The sequence below is a fragment of the Rhinopithecus roxellana genome, chromosome 7 (genome assembly GCF_007565055.1).
Source record: "Rhinopithecus roxellana isolate Shanxi Qingling chromosome 7, ASM756505v1, whole genome shotgun sequence".
In the NCBI taxonomy this organism is placed as follows: domain Eukaryota; kingdom Metazoa; phylum Chordata; class Mammalia; order Primates; family Cercopithecidae; genus Rhinopithecus; species Rhinopithecus roxellana.
In genome coordinates, this window is record NC_044555.1 from 138,313,246 (window position 1) to 138,330,622 (window position 17,377).

Consider the following 17,377-nt stretch of genomic DNA (forward strand, 5'->3'; position numbering starts at 1 on the left):
AAGGGCCCCCATCCATGCTTCCCCAGACTCTGACATTCAACCTTTTCATCATTCTTTTCATGTCTCTCTGACACTAGATTATACCCTCCTTAGAGCACACTCCATGCTTGCGTTTGCTGCAGAACCCCCATCACTTGGCACAAGACTGACACCCATGCCAAGGAGGTTTTCAATAAATATCTGCGAGTGAATGAGCCCCATTCCATTTATTACATGAAGCACAACAGAAGCAGGCTGGCATCTGGCAAACAACCATATCCAATTTAAAGAGTTGTTGTCAGCCCTTAACACAGCAACTGGCACCCAGGAAGCACTCAGTGAATGACAGTTCTCAGTGTTAGTATTGTTGTTATTACTATCCCTTCATTTATTTAATTTGGCCCTAAGTTCCTGTGTAACTCTTCCAACTTACAAGTTGTTCTGGGTTAGGATTTTGAGAAACTGGTCTCCATCATATTCATTTCTTTACTCAACAATCATTTCCTGAGCCTTCTACTACATATTAAGCACACTGCTGGTATTCAAATGTGGAGAAATAAAGAGAAAGGTGGAAAGAAGGAAACTCAAAAGCTGAATATATGTCAGGGGTTTAATACATAATATCTGCTCTGTCTACCAGTATCCCTCTTTTCTCAAGAGCAGAAATTTTCCAAGGAAGGTATTTTACTTCCAGAGAACAATCAAGATTTTTTTTTTTTAATTTTCAAAATAAAGAAAATCATAAATTACCAACCCATATTTGGAAAGCATATAATTGTGTTGAGAACTGTTATTCTGCCTTACACTTTCCTCTGATCTGATTGGCAGCTCAAGGGATAAACATGAGCATGGCAGTCAGTATTTATCCTGTCAGGTACAGGGACTTTGGAACTTCAGGAGCATTGGATTTCCCTCCCCACCAATACCTGCTTTGCTGCTATTTGCATCCAAAACACACATCACAACATTTTCTTCATGTAAACAATAAAAACCATTTCAGAATACCTTGTACACAGACACAATTGACTTTATTTCTGATAAATTTGGCTAGAATCCTGGAATATCACACCCAGCAGGGGCCTTAAAGGTTACATGGTTCAAGATCCTCATTACACAGGTGACTATTTGAGACCTAGAGATGTGGAGGGCCCATTTCAAGTAAGAACAGTGTTGGGATTATATGTATCTCCTACATACGTAATATGGTTTGGTTGTGTCCCCACCCCAATCTCATCTTGAATTGCAGCTCCCATAATTCCCACGTGTTGTGAGAGGGACCCAGTGGGAGATAATTGAATCATACTGTTCTCATGGTAGTGAATAATTCTCATGAGATCTGATGGTTTTATAAGGGGTTTCGCCTTTTGCTTGGCTCTCATTCTCTCTTGCCTGCCATGTAAGATGTGTCTTTTGCCTTCCACCATGATTGTGAGGCCTCCCCAGCCACATGGAACTGTGAGTCCATTAAGCCTCCTTTTCTTTATGAATTATCCAGACTCAAGTATGCCTTTATCAGCAGTGTGAAAACAGACTAATACAATATAAATCACAATTAAAGATTGCAACCATCTTTCATGTGCAATAGCTCATTTAACCTTTGTAGTCTTCCTGGGAAAGTTTTATTATTATGCTATGTTACATAGAAAAGTTGAATAGGAAAAACATGAGAAATGGAAAGGTAGCAGAGAAAACAAAGCAGGGATATCAAGAGACTGTGGTGCTATGGAAACCAGAAAGACACATTTTCAAGAATAAAGTAGTTTTCAACAGTGTCAAATGCTGACAGGTCAAGTAAGATAACTGAAAATTGCCTTTAGGTTTTAGTAACAAGGGCAGTGGTGACTCAGCAAGAACAGCTTCACTGAGAGCAGATAACAAAATTAGAATTCTTTGAGAAGAGAGGAGTAGAGATGAAGAACAAAAGGAGAGGCTGAGCCTTAGACAGAAGGGAGACCACTTCTTCCTGTGACAGCAAAGAAGGGAGAGATTGTGAATGCAGATCCCAAGAACTCAGTCTGCTTGGCAAAAGAAGTCTAGGGAGTTCCCTTCTAAGAATTTCTGTTCTTCCCTGAGCTGAAATTTTGGAGGAAAAAAAAAAGTGGGGGGGAATGTCTGTTTTGTTTCTCCGCTTTGCTCTCAGCTTGCCTGTGGGTCCCCTTCCTGGCACCAGCACCCCCTTAATCTCCTCAATTTAGGATCCCACTTTTCCCGTGATAGAACTGGAGTGTCGCATCACAGGAGACCCTGCCACATGGAACTGAGGGCAAGGATCTGAGGGTGGGATAGGGGTGGGGAGGCTGGGGGGATCATTGAGAGTTAGACCTGAGAGTTTGACCCTTGTATTTTCAGGTTTAGTCTCCTAGTTGTCCTTACTTGGTGTCTGATCAAATTCCTTTGAAGTTGCCAACTCTTCCAAGTTGTGTAACAGAGAACCAAAAGATGGGGTTGTGTTCCTGAAATGGGCTGGTGTGAGGGCGACAGCACAATCAGTGGGGAGGGTCAGGATGTGGTAAAGATTAAGGGTAGCTGTTGGGTACTCTGTTGACTTGGCTTTGATCAAAATCTGGTTTTACTAATGGGGAAACTAAGTCTCAGCTCAGGGGAGGGACTTGCCCAACATCACCTAGCAATTATGATGGGATTGAACCCTGGCTGAAATCCAGGTGTCCATTTTTCTCAGTTCTTTTCCCAAATTGTTGGAGCTGAGGCAGAAGGAAAACAGAACAGGTCTAGGTTTCCCTTGCCATTTCAACAGCATGGATGAAACTGGAAGACATCATGCTAAGTGAAATTAGCCAGGCACAGAAAGACAAATACTGCATGATCTTACTTATATGTAGAATCTAAAAACAACAACAACAAAAACCTAATGACTCCCCTTAGAGTTGAATACATAGAGTTGACTACAGTAGTCTTTTCACTGTGTGTATGTTTATCAAAATATCATGTTGTACACCTTACATATATACAACTAAAAACAAAGAAAAGGAAAGGCAGGAGGCCCCAGAAGGCACCTTTCCTGTCAACAAGGGGCAGGGACTTTGGGCCTCATTTCAACAGGTGGTCACATGATGAATGTTCTCAGGCTAAAGGGATTTTGTATATTTAAAAGCTGTTGAACCCTACATGGAAACTGAACAACCTGCTCCTGAATGACTACTGGGTACATAACGAAATGAAGGCAGAAATAAAGATGTTCTTTGAAACCAATGAGAGCAAAGATACAACATACCAGAATCTGTGGGACACATTTAAAGCAGTGTGTAGAAGGAAATTTATAGCACTAAATGCCCACAAAAGAAAGCAGGAAAGATCTAAAATTGACACCCTAACATCACAATTAAAAGATCTAGAGAAGCAAGAGCAAACACATTCAAAAGCTAGCAGAAGACAAGAAATAACTAAGATCAGAGCAGAACTGAAGGAGACAGAGACACAAAAAGCCCTCCAAAAAAATCAATGAATCCAGGAGCTGGTTTTTTGAAAAGATCAACAATATGGATAGACCGCTAGCAAGACTAATAAAGAAAAAAAGAGAGAAGAATCTAATAGACGCAATAAAAAATGATAAAGGGGATATCACCACCAACCCCACAGAAATACAAACTGCCATCAGAGAATACTATAAACACCTCTACACAAATAAACTAGAAAACCTAGAAGAAATGGATAATTTCCTGGACACTTACACTCTCCCAAGACTAAACCAGGAAGAAGTTGAATCCCTGAATAGACCAATAGCAGGCTCTGAAATTGAGGCAATAATTAATAGCCTACCAACCAAAAAAAATCCAGGACCAGACGGATTCACAGCCGAATTCTACCAGAGATACAAGGAGGAGTTGGTACCTTTCCTTCTGAAACTATTCCAATCAATAGAAAAAGAAGGAATCCTCCCTAACTAATTTTACAAGCCAACATCATCCTGATACCAAAGCCTGACAGAGATACAAAAAAAAAAAAAAAAAAAAAAAAAAAAAAAAAAAAAAAAAAAAAAAAGAGAGAGAGAGAGAATTTTAGACCAATATCCCCAATAAACATCGATGCAAAAATCCTCAATAAAATACTGGCAAACCGAATCCAGCAGCACATCAAAAAGCTTATCCACCATGATCAAGTGGGCTTCATCCCTGGGATGCAAGGCTGGTTCAACATACGCAAATCAATAAACATAATCCAGCATATAAACAGAACCAAAGACAAAAACCACATGATTATCTCAATAGATGCAGAAAAAGCCTTTGACAAAATTCAACAGCCCTTCATACGAAAAACTCTCAATAAATTCGGTATTGATGGAACATATCTCAAAATCATAAGAGCTATTGAGGACAAGCCCACAGCCAATATCATACTGAATGGGCAAAAATTGGAAGCATTCCCTTTGAAAACTGGCACAAGACAGGGATGCCCTTTCTCACCACTCCTATTCAACATAGTGTTGGAAGTTCTGGCTAGGGCAATCAGGCAAGAGAAAGAAACAAAGGGTATTCAGTTAGGAAAAGAAGAAGTCAAATTGTCCCTGTTTGCAGATGACATGATTGTATAGTTAGAAAACCCCATTGTCTCAGGCCAAAATCTCCTTAGGCTGATAAGCAACTTCAGCAAAGTCTCAGGATACAAAATCAATGTGCAAAAATCACAAGCATTCTTATACACCAATAACAGACAAACAGAGAGCCAAATCATGAATGAACTCCCATTCACAATAGCTTCAAAGAGAAGAAAATACCTAGAAATCCATCTTACAAGGGATGCAAAGGACCTCTTCAAGGAGAACTACAAACCACTGCTCAGTGAAATCAAAGAGGACACAAACAAATGGAAGAACATACTATGCTCATGGATAGGAAGAATCAATATCGTGAAAATGGCCATACTGCCCAAGGTAATTTATAGATTCAATGTCATCCCCATTAAGCTACCAATGACCTTCTTCACAGAATTGGAGAAAACTGTTTTAAAATTCATATGGAAACAAAAAAGACCCTGCATTGCCAAGAAAATCCTAAGCCAAAAGAACAAAGCTGGAGGCATCACGCTACCTGACTTCAAACTATACTACAAGCCTACAGTAACCAAAACAGCATGCTACTGGTACCAAAACAGAGATAGAGACCAATGGAACAGAACAGAGCCCTCAGAAATAATACCACATATCTACAGCCACAAAAACAAGAAATGGGGAAAGGATTCCCTATTTAATAAATGGTGCTGGGAAAATTGGCTAGTCATAAGTAGAAAGCTGAAACTGGATCCTTTCCTTACTCCTTATATGAAAATTAATTCAAGATGGATTAAAGACTTAAATGTTAGACCTAAAACCATAAAAATCCTGGAAGAAAACCTAGGTAATATCATTCAGGACATAGGCATGGGCAAGGACTTCATGTCTAAAACACCAAAAGCAAACGCAACAAAAGTCAAAATTGACAAATGGGATCTAATTAAACTAAAGAGCTTCTGCACAGCAAAAGAAACTACCTTCAGAGTGAACAGGCAACCTACAGAATGGGAGAAAATTTTTGCAATCTACTCATCTGACAAAGGGCTAATTTCCAGAACCTATAAAGAACTCAATTAAATTTACAAGAAAAAAGCAAACAACCCCTCAAAAAGTGGGCAAAGGATATGAAGACACTTCTCAAAAGAAGACATTCATACAGCCAACAGACACATGAAAAACTGCTCATCATCACTCGCCATCAGAGAAATGCAAATCAAAACCACAATGAGATACCATCTCACACCAGTTAGAATGGCAACTGGTGCTGGAGAGGATGTGGAGAAATAGGAACACTTTTACACTGTTGGTGGGACTGTAAACTAGTTCAACCATTGTGGAAAACAGTGTGGTGATGCCTCAAGGATCTAGAACTAGAAGTACCATTAGACCCAGCCATCCCATTACTGAGGATATACCCAAAGGATTATAAGTTATGCTGCTGTAAAGACACATGCACACATGTGTTTATTGCAGCACTATAAACACATAGCAAAGACTTGGAGTCAACCCAATTGTCCATCAGTGACAGACTGGATTAAGAAAATGTGGCACATATACACCATGGAATACTATGCAGCCATAAAAAAGGATGAGTTTGTGTCCTTTGTAGGGACATGGATGCAGCTGGAAACCATCATTCTCAGCATACTGTCACAAGAACAGAAAACCAAATACCGCATGTTCTCACTCATAGGTGGGAATTGAACAATGAGATCACTTGGACACAGGAAAGTGAACACCACACACCGGGTCCTATTGTGGGGAGGGGAGAGGGGAGGGATAGCATTAGGAGATATATCTAATGTAAATGACGAGTTAATGGGTGCAGCACACCAACATGGCACATGTATACATATGTAACAAACCTGCCAGTGGTGCACATGTACCCTAGAACTTAAAGTATAATTTAAAAAAAAAAAAAAAAAAAAAGCTTTTGAAGCTGGAAAGGAGAGATCCCTGGCTCTGCTTCCAATTCTAGGGCACCTTTAACAGAATTCCTCCCAAATGCTTCCTTCCTCTTACTTTCCCCTTCCTGGTTCCATTTCCTGCTGGACTTCTTGCAAAGATTCAGGGCCTGGGTAGCCCTCTGAAGAGTGTCATAGCACAGTTGCATCCTGGATAGGCCGGTGTGTTGTGCCTGAAGCTTTCAGATGGGTCTGGTGCTCAGTCGTGCCTTCCTCTCCTGCCTTCAGTACTCTAGCACAAGGAACTTATAGATCATTGAATGAACCCCCAAATTTAAAAGCCCATGGGAGCAAACAGCTGTTTCATTAGGGAAAAGCTATTTAAAGTGACTTAAAATAGAGCACATTTATTAGTACTACTTTACAAGGTTGCACTTTGCATTTGTTTGTTTCTATTAGTCTCCATGCATCATGATGTGGCTAGCCTCCTCTCCAACACTGCCATGAAGAAACCCTCCTGCATGTAGCTCTGGTCCAGATTCACATTCATTTATTCAATAAATATTTACTGAATGCCTACTATGTGCTAGACACTCTTCCCGCAGCCTCTAGACTGGCACCCTCAACAAACTGCTGGGGAGAGCTCTCTCATGCTCTGAGTACCATAAATACTCAAGTCCAAGAATACCAGTCTCAGCTGGTGGCAGGGTTTCAAACTCTAGGAGAACTCAGCAACACATTTGCTTATGGGAACAGCTTGAGCTTTCCACTAAGACTAAGGGAATAGTTTCCAAAGGCAAAGTAGTTTCAGAAAGTTTTGAAGGAAACAGCAACACTTAAATATTGGTATCAGGTAATTTTACAAAACAGGCTGCCCCCTGTCTGTCTCATGGTTGTTCTGGGGGTGTGATTGAACTGTCCAGGGACAGTGGGATTGCTGCAGCAGTAGGACATTCATCAGAGCTGGAACGTTCATTGAGTGTCAGATGGTACAAGTCCATGCTTTTATTTTGGGTGAGAAAAAATTGTATGTGATTTGACATGCTCTCCCAAGACTTTTCCCATCCCTTAGGAGCTGATGATTTCCTCAAGCAGATCTCATGAGATCATTTCCCAAATGGCTTCTAACTCTGTAAGAAATAAGGGTCATCATCCATTTCCCAACACATGGCTCAACCAATAAAAGACTTACTCTCAATTTGACTAATAATTATTGCTTAAGGGAACTGCTGACAAAGGGAAAATAGTAGGCCATGGAAAAGTGAAATCTTTCAGAATTACAATGAAAATACATTTCTCTATTTCCTGGGAGTGGGTGAATTTAGCAGAAGAAGCAATACAGCTTTTTCATAATATTTCATATTGGGTAATGAGACCCTTGAGACAATCAAAGCTATATTTTCACACGAGTTTCACTTTGGATCATTGTAATATATTTCTTACTCTGGGGGTACCTTTCTTCCATCTTATTATAGTGGTTGTTAAGAAGCGGAAAGTAATGGTGGCATGAGATTGGGGGTGAAAGTCAAAAACATAGTACTGTCTGTGTTAGGCAAAGAGTGACCAAAGAAAGTTCTGCAGACCAAGTACAATTCAGAAAGGGTTTAATAAATAGCAGCTAAACATTGCACCAAAGCATTTGGAAACACAATTTCTATAGAGAGGCAAAGATCAGGCTTCCATTCTAAGTTCCTTAAGACAATCATTAACAGCCCCGCCCTCCCACCCCCCCATATCCCCACATATCCACACATATCCACAAGACTACACTCTTCTAGTCATGAATTTACCTACAGACACACTCTTAGGAATAATGGGACTGGCATGCATTATCCCAGCAATGGCAAGGAAGCAGGGGATGGGGAAAAGATGGATGAAAAGGCAACCAGCAGCTAATGATACACCCCTTAGGAGCTTTGTTCAGTGGGTGGGCGGGGAGAATCTGCTTGTGGTGCCCTCTGTAACTTTACCCTGGGCTTCTAGGATACTCTGGACTAGTGCAGGTATTCAGAGCCAAAGTGGCTGGGGCCGCCATCAAAAACAGTCTCATTCTCTTGGGCTGAGACTATTAAAAGTGATCTTCTTGGGTGACACGTTGTGACTTTCTAAAAACCTTTTTAGTACCCAACCAAGTTCCACTAATAACCCAGAAGGCCCGCTGAGATCGTGCTGATTCTGAGGTCACGGTGGACCTGACTTCTCAGCCCTTTATTTTGGCCTTTGGAAAGGGGCACATGATAGCTCTTTATTAACTTGTAAGGAGCCTAGGCAAATCATTCAAACTTCTGGGATTCAGTTTATCTACCTTATAAAAATTGCATATTTACGCCTGTGTCTTTTACTCATGTTAAGATTAAGAACAAATGGCCTCTAAATAATATATTATAAAATTGTCAATAAAGTTAATGATCTAGTTGACTCAATATTGACTAGAGATATTTATTTGTATGAATTTCCAATTCACCCTTCATAGAATCGGCATCAACAGAGGACCAGAGGTTCCCGATATGGTGGGAGAAAAATGCCTGGGCCAGGGTATGGAATGTGGAGTGTACAGAAGGAAGAATTTGACTTTCATCTGCCAGTAGCCCTCTCTTTTGAGCTAGACTTAAATCCTCAACTACCATCCACTCCAAATCTCTTGCCCAATCCAGTATAGGCTAGTTGCCTTGGCAGGGAGATGACTTTTATATCTCTCCCATATTTAAAAAAAAGTTTTTTGTTTTTTTTTTTTTTTTTTTTTTTTTTTTTTTTAAATCTAGATCACTTTGTTTCTATTTGCAAGTTTTTTATTTAAATAAAAAATACTTGATCATTTTTTCCTGGAAAGTTTACAGGTGGTAATGAGTCCAAATTAAGTAGCGCTTAGTTGGCTACAAGGGTGTCAAAGGCAGTGGGGGAAGAAGATCTTCTGGAGGAGAGATGTACCAAGGAGGGGACTATTTTCCTGAGGGTCTGGACATGGCAGGGCACCAACCATCTTGGCGCCAGGCTGGCATAGCTAGTTCTATTTATTTTGGCCATACATGGTAGACGGTGGTTGGTACCAATTGTCCCCACTGATTTCCAAACTAAGAAATGGGTTGGGGGTGTAGAATTGACTCCCAACTTTGCTATCAGTACTTATGCCTAGTAGGCCTTGCTGAAGGCAGGGGAGGTTGCACGCAGGATCACATGGCATAGCCCAACCTGGCTGCCTAGTAAGTTAGAGTCATCTGATCTAGATGGCCAGTCAACAATTCTCCTTGTTCTGGGCCTCTCAAACAGCCAAGGCTTCCATATAGAGAGTAGAATCTCTTGTTCTTTTTGCAGTGGGCAGAGTGCAATAAAATACCTGCAGTGCCCTCAGCTAGGGGAGACCGGCAGACTAAAATGAGCAACTGGACAAATGGCAGTGTTTGGCTTTGATGGGGTTATACTGAGCAATATTGGAGGGACAAGTAATTTTTCTGTAGTTATTTTTTTCATAGAGATTCATAAATATGAATTGAGAGTTACAGCTTGGTAGAGCGGTAAAAAGAAGAATCCTGAAATACATGTAGGGGAGCCCCGGGGTTTGGGTGCCTGGATGCTTCACAGGGTATACAGTGCTCTGGTTGCTGCACTGCCACCACTATCTACTGTTTGCGGATCATGCCCTTGATAGCTGACTCTCGGTTGACATACGTGGCCCAATAGACCAGATTGAATATGGCAAAGAGCACAGGAAAGATGATGCGGGAAATTTTGTCAACCTTGCTGACACTGTTGTAGGTCTTGGTCTCAGTCGGGCTGTCCTGCACGTAGGTGGCCTTGGGTGAAGCAATGATTGTTGGGGTTGAGGAGGCACTGGGAGCAGCGCCCTTGGAGATGGTGGAAAATTCAGTGTCCTTGGCCAGGTTGATGGGATAGGTGGTTCCCACGATGTTGAAGGTGGTGCTGGTTTTCTTTGCTGGGGCTGCTGGTGTTTTCTTCTAGAGGCCGGGAAAAAGAAGGGGAGAAAGGGAGAAAAAAACAAAGCTAATTAATTCATTACACAGAGAACCTTCAGAGGCTACAGGGAGGAGGAGCCATGAGGGAAGTTAAGAAACAGGGGCCATGTAGCCAATAGCACTAGTAGCCAGGTTTGTGTCAAGGAATAACTGAAGATGTGTATGAAAACAGGAAACGTGGATCACCCTGGCTTACTAGCTATGTCGCTTTGGCTAAGTCACTTTTCCTCTTCATGTCTCAGCTTCTTCATCTGTAAAATGAGGATCAAAATAATTTTCAGGATTGTTTAGAGGATCAGATGAGAGAATGGAGCTAGAAATTGCCAATAAACTGTGGAATGTTTGTCACATGTAGAATCTTATATATCATGTGATTTGATCCTCAGAGCAACCCCTATGAGGTAGGTGGATGAGATTACTCTCATTTGACAGATGAGAAAACTCAGCCTCAGCCTAACTTGCAATCTGGGTAAGAGATTTTTATCCAGGGCTGCACTGTGCTGCTTTCTATAGGCCCCAGACACTTTTTGGTTACCCAAGGATTAACTCCAAAAGGCCGAGACCATCAAGTGGCACATCTACTGTGAGAAAGAGAGCTTGGTGAGTCTGAAAAGTCATTTTGTCATAAAGACAATACATACCATGGCATGTTGACATGCATCATTATAACAACATTACAACCCTTCATGCAGTGTAACTGTTTAGCAAGCTCAGGAGCAGGCCAAGGCTTTCCACATAGCTATGTAAAAGACTCTCTGACATAACAAAGGCAGAGATAGATGGGGAGCTGCTATGTCACTGCCCTTTGTGCTTATTTTTTAAGAGTGAAAGAAACTCAAACACCCAGTGGGAAGAAAGCACACCCACATGCCAATTTGTTCTCATATACAGTATGAACTTGTGTATACAGAGAGCCTCACTGGGCCTCCCCTGATGCAGAAGAGAGAAGAGGAGACAACGCTTAGGCCTGGATACGAATTGAGAAGCTGAAGAACAGGAGAGGCCAGGGGAGGAGGCCAGCCCCAACCCCATGCCAAATGCGGTGGCCTAGCTCATGGTCTATAGATGGTTTGCTGCCTCATTCCTCACTCTGGCCTTTTCTTCTTTCCATCCTAGTTTGCTCTAGGGAAAAGTGGGTATAGATGAGCTTCAGAAATGCCCTAATTTCACACACCTCATGAGTCCATTCTTGATGTTACTTTGCTTCTCAGAACCCAGGCTTCACTTCTCTATTCCTTCACTTCCTACTTGCTTTCTTCGTGTGTTCCTCTATTTCCATCCTCTCTTGCTGACCCCTTGTCTCCTAATCTCTTCATATACCCTTTCTTCTTAACTTCAGAGTCCCCATCATTCTTATTTTTTCTCCTTTATACCTAACTGTCATTTACTATTGTGATCCTAATAACTTTTTCCCAATATTTACTGAATGCTTACTGGGCCAAGGACTATGCTAGGTACTTAGAGATAAATGGAAAGGGTAAAACATGAGTCCCTGTCTTCCAGGAGCTCACACTCGGGTGTGGGAGAAAGCCTTTTAAGCACATCATTGCCATTGAATGTGATCAGACTTCTCAAAGATCTGCGCCAAGTGCTATGGGAATTCGGTCAAAGGAGGGGCAAAGTACCTGCTGGCATTGGAAAAGGTGGCTCAGAGAAGGCAATAAAGTTTATGGTCTGGGTCACAAAAGATGAGCAGGAGCTCATCAGATGAGCATGCGGCAAAGGCCAGTACATAAGCCAAGGACATTTTATTTATTTATTTTAGAGACATGGGTCTTGCTCTGTCACCTGGGCTGGTGAGCCTTGGTGTGAATATAGTTCACTACAGTCTTGAACTCCTGGGCTCAAGTGATTCTCCTGCCTCAGGCTCCTGAGTAGCTGGGACTATAGGTGTGTGCCACCATGCCCAGCTAATTTTTTCTTTTTTAATTTAGAGATGACGTCTCACTATATTGCCCAGGCTGGTCTTGTACTCCTGGCTTCAGGTGATCCTCCCACCTTGGCTTCCAAAAGCACTGGGATTACAGGTGCAAGCCACTACACCTGGCCAAGGGCACTGTTTTTTGAGTTGACAAGAAGTTTACCGTAGCTGGGCCACAGTGTGCATGGCAAAGAGTTGCAGAAACTGAGGCTGTGTAAAACAGGCAGCAGCAAGACCTTGAGAGGCCTTATATGCTATGCTCTCTTGCTCTGTCTGCTTATTTTGGCCTCAGTGTTTTCAGTCATGGAGGGAAAGTGCGACAGATGAGAGGATGTTGGTTTACGTAAATTGAACAGTCTGACTAACAGGATATTTGAAAGCAATATTATTTCTCCTTGGGGATTGCAATCACATTGTTACAAGTGGAAAGGGGACAGAACTCTAAGGTTTCTAAAAACCTTGTAAATTATTTAAATACTACATGGGACTCATTTATAATTAGCAAATTCATTGTGTGAATAGAGTCCTGCTGCTAAATGTCTTTGCTATTAAATAAAAGGGTGCTTTACTTGTTTGCCAACTTGCTTATTAATTTGCTTAGTAAACTCTTTTCTCATGGGTAGACCAAAAATTATAGGAAAGAAAGAAAAGACAAAAGAAAGGAAAGAAAATATTGCCCTGACTTTTCTAGAAGCTTTTACATATGTCATTCCACTTAGCCATCTTATAAACTGGCTATGACTAAGTCTCTGAAACAATGATTCTGAACAATGAATACTTTTTTTTAGCTCCATAAGCACTTTATGTTCTATAGATGGGGAGAAGTAGCAATCAAGTTAATCACAGATTTTTTAAGTAGTAAGGGAAAATTACCTTTTAATTTCTTCCACCATTTTCAACATGACACATTTTAATCAGCCACTACAATTTTTTACCTAAATCATTAAAGAAGGAAATCAAAGCAAAATTTGAGTTTCAAGAAAATAGGAAAACAAGCCATAGATTAATGGTAATATTTACCCATTTCTACACCTAGTTTTCCAGTAATTCTCCTTGATTGATACAGACTGAGATGACTTAGCTTTGACCGAATTGTCATTCTATTCCTATCCCTTAGCCAAGTATCTGGCTCTTAGGCAAATGATGGATGTTTACTGAATGAAAAAATACCCACCATTGAAGATTATCAATGTGACTTCTTGTTTGTTTCCCCTGAGTCTTGACCTTTGATGCATAAACAGCATGTCTCCAAAGTTCAGCCTAGGGCAATTTCCTAACCAAAAAGTGGAAATTGACTTCTCCAAATTTCTCAAGGAGTTTGAATCCAGAACAAGAACGCCTTTACTTCTAAAAATCTAGTGAGTTTGTGATGAGGCAATGAAAACTTTTATAGAGAAATGCATGTCCCACTCAAGTCTTCCTCCGATGATACTTCTGTCAATTGACTCTAAAGGTGAAACTCAACTAGAACCTCAGAGTATATACTTACATGGTCCAGTGTCTCTGTGTCAACCCCCTTGCAGGTGCTCAGCTTTTCTGAGCCCGTGGGACAGAAGTGGAGCAAAGCAATGGAATATATGCTATGTGGGATTCACAGATGAAAATATCAACAACAAAAACCCAAACAACTCAATTTAAAATGGGGTAATTTAAAAATGGGCAAAGGACTTGAGTAGACATATCTCCAAAAAAGATTTACAAATGGCCAAAAATCACATGAAAATATGCTAAACATCACTAATCAGAAATGCAAATCAAAGCCATGAGACTCCACCTCACATTACGATGGGTACTACCAAAAAACCCCAGAAAATATCAAGTGTTGGCAAGGATAGGGAGAAATTGAAACTCTTGTGCACTATTGGGAATGTAAAATGGTGCAACCACTATGGAAAATGTTGTGATGGTTCCTCAAAAACTTACAAATAGAATCACTATATGATTCAGCTGTTCCACTTCTTAGTATATATCCCCAAATTATAAGCAGAGTCTCAAAGAGATATTTGCATACCCATGTTCATAGCTTCATTATTCCCAATAGACAAATGGTGGAAGCAATCCAAGTGTCCATTGAGAGAACAATAAACAAAATATGATATACACATACAATGAATTCATTCCATTCACAATTATTCAACCTCACAAAGGAAGGAAATTCTGATACATACTACAACAGACATGAATCTTGAGGTTGCTAAATGAAATAAGCCAGTCACAAAAGGATAATTGTTACGTGATTTCACTTCTATGACATATCTAGAGTAGCAAATTCACAGAGACAGAAAGCATGATGGTGGGTGCCAGGGGCTAGGGCAGAAAGGAATGGGGAGTTGTTGTTTAACGAATACAGAGTTCCAGTTTTGCAAGATGAAAAGGGTTCAGGAGACTGCATAGCAATGTGAATGTATTTAACAGGACTGAACTACACAATTCAAATTGGTTAAGGTTATATATATTTACCATTATGTGTATACACACACACACACACATATACACACACACACACACACACACACATATGATAAATCAGAGACCCTACCCTCAGGAAATCTAGTTTAATGAGGAAGGTTAATTAAAATAAGAGAGAATTAAAATATAAGGGAGAAGGCACAAATTAGAAACATTCAGAGGGGCATAAATAATGAATCAAGGAAGTTCAAGAGAAGAAAGAATTTGGAACGGTCAAGTAAGTCAATGCAAAGGAGAGAAAATGCAAATGAAAGAAAAATAATCACTTGTACCACCTTCCTGAAAAGGCGGGGGGAGGGGGTTATCTAGAGCATAAGTGTGGAATTTCCCAGGTCTAGATCACAGCTGAGAAGGAAAGAGTGGATGAGATTAGATAGCATCTATATTTTGGTGGAGAGAAAGGAGCACAGTAGGTTGAGGGAAATCTCATACAATGGCTTCTACATTCCCCATGAGGAAGGTAAAATAAATAGTAAAGATTTAAACTAGAATATATGCATATATGTGTGTGTGTGTATTTTTTTTTTTTTTTTTTTTTTTTTTTTGAGATGGAGTTTCGCTCTTGTTGCCCAGGCTGGAGTGCAATGGCGCGATCCCGGTTCACTGCAATCTCTGCCTCCTGGGTTCAAGCAATTCTCTTTCCTCAGCCTCCTGAGTAGCTGGGATTACAGGCATGTGCCACCACCCCCACTCCAATCCCTGGCTAATTTTGTATTTTTAGTAGAGAAGGGGGTTTCTCCATTTGGTCAGACTGGTCTTGAACTCCTGACCTCAGGTGTTTTTTTCTGAATCTGTACTCAATTCTTGGCTTCCCAAAGTGCTGGGATTATAAGCGTGAGCCACCGCGCCTGGCTGATTTAAACCAGATTTTGTAGGATAAAGAAGACAGAACTAATTAGGGACAGAGAGTAACTGCAGGCATAGGTTGAAGGAACAGCAGAATTCAAAAATACACTCATTAATGTCACCAACCCATCAATAGCAATGGATTTTTTTTTTTCAGAAAGAAATAGAGGACTTGGATTGAAGTGACTAGGGAGGTCAAGAGTGCTGGTGAGTGACTGCAGTGATACACTACGGTACCTATGCTGAATAGAGAAGCAAGGAAAACATAGGAAATCATCCATTTATTTAATATTTTCTGTGTCTACAATGTGACAGGCTCTGTGCTAGGTGGTTGGGGTGCAGGAATAAATGGTAAAACACAGCTCCTGCCCTAAAGGAGTTCACATTCCAGTGGGGGGGAGGGGGGACATGTAATAAACATAGAAGCAAACAAATACATAAAGCAATGTAATGTTAGGAGGTGAGAATTATCATGGAAGCACATAAAGCAGGGCAGTGAAGAAAAAGATGATGAATGCTAGTGAGAGAAGGTCTGCCTGAGAAGGTAAGTAGAGACCTGAACAAAATAAGAAAGCAAGTTGTGAAAAGATCTCAACAATAAACATTTCATAAAGAATGGTAATGACAAAGTACCTGGGCTTGGAATGAAAGTGATTCGTCAAGAATCATCAAGGAGGCTGGGTGCGGTGGCTCATGCCTGTAATCCAGGCACTTTGGGAGGCTGGGGTGGGCAGATCATGAGGTCAGATCGAGACCATCCTGGCTAACACGGTGAAACCCCATCTTTACTAAAAATACAAAAATTAGCCGAGCACGGTGGTACATGCCTATAGTCCCAGCTGCTCAGGAGGCTGAGGCAGGAGAATCGCTTGAACCCAGGAGATGGAGGTTGCAGTGAGCAGAGGTTGCGCCACTGTATTCCAGCCTGGGTGACAGAGCGAGTCTCCATCTCATAAATAAATAAATAATAAACAAACAAACAAATAAATAAATAAATAAAATCATCAAGGAGGCCACTATGGGATGAGTGAGTGGAGTGAATGAAAATTCAAAAAAGATGCTAAAAGGTACCATCATAGATCTAAGGACAAGATCCTGTAAGGTTTTGAGCACCATGGTAAGAATAATGGAATTTGATCTAAATGTAGTGGGAAGCCATTAAAATATTTGGAGCAGAATTTTTATAATTTACTATTTTAATTGATCTTCCCTACTGTTGGGCAGAGAACAGATGTGTAGGCATGAAAGTAGAGGACTAAAATTAGGATGTTAGTCCTAATGAGGCTAGTGAAAGGTGTGGTGTGTTGAATGTTAGATATGGAGAAAAGTAGACAGATTCAAGTTATATTGTGAATGTAGAGGAGTCAGGACTTGCTGATGAGTTAGGTTTGGGTTTTCTGAGAGCAGAGTGGGGGGCAGGTAAGAAAAACAAAAGAATTAAGAATGGATTCCAGGTTTTTGGCCTGAGCATCTGGAAGAATAGTGACATTATTGGTTGTGCTGGGAAGACTTGAAGAAGAGCAGGTTTGGGGGAAGAGGAGGAGTTGTGTTTGGATATAAGAATTACATTTTTATCAGACATCCCAATAGGAATATAATCCTAATAGAGACGTACACAGTTACATATATCAGTCTGCAGCTCAGGGGAAAGGTCTGGGCTAGAGATACATATTTGGGAGTTGTTCGCCTCTAGATGGCCATTGATTCAATGTCTTGGGATTGAATGAGGTCGCTTGAGAAGTGAGTACAGAATCAGAAAATAAAAAAGAGATCTGATTGC

The 17,377-nt window shown here is 40.8% G+C and overlaps 1 protein-coding gene across 1 annotated transcript in view; it reads right to left on the reverse strand.

Annotated features, from left to right (window-relative positions):
- Positions 1-9,834: 9,834 nt before the first annotated feature.
- The window catches only part of GABRA3 (gamma-aminobutyric acid type A receptor alpha3 subunit), a 338,987-nt gene continuing 331,444 nt past the window's right edge, over positions 9,835-17,377 (reverse strand). The window contains exon 10 of the mRNA XM_030934036.1: positions 9,835-10,343. Coding sequence (XP_030789896.1) covers positions 10,008-10,343 — 336 coding nt within the window. The 3' untranslated portion in view covers positions 9,835-10,007. The remainder of the gene's footprint in view (positions 10,344-17,377) is intronic.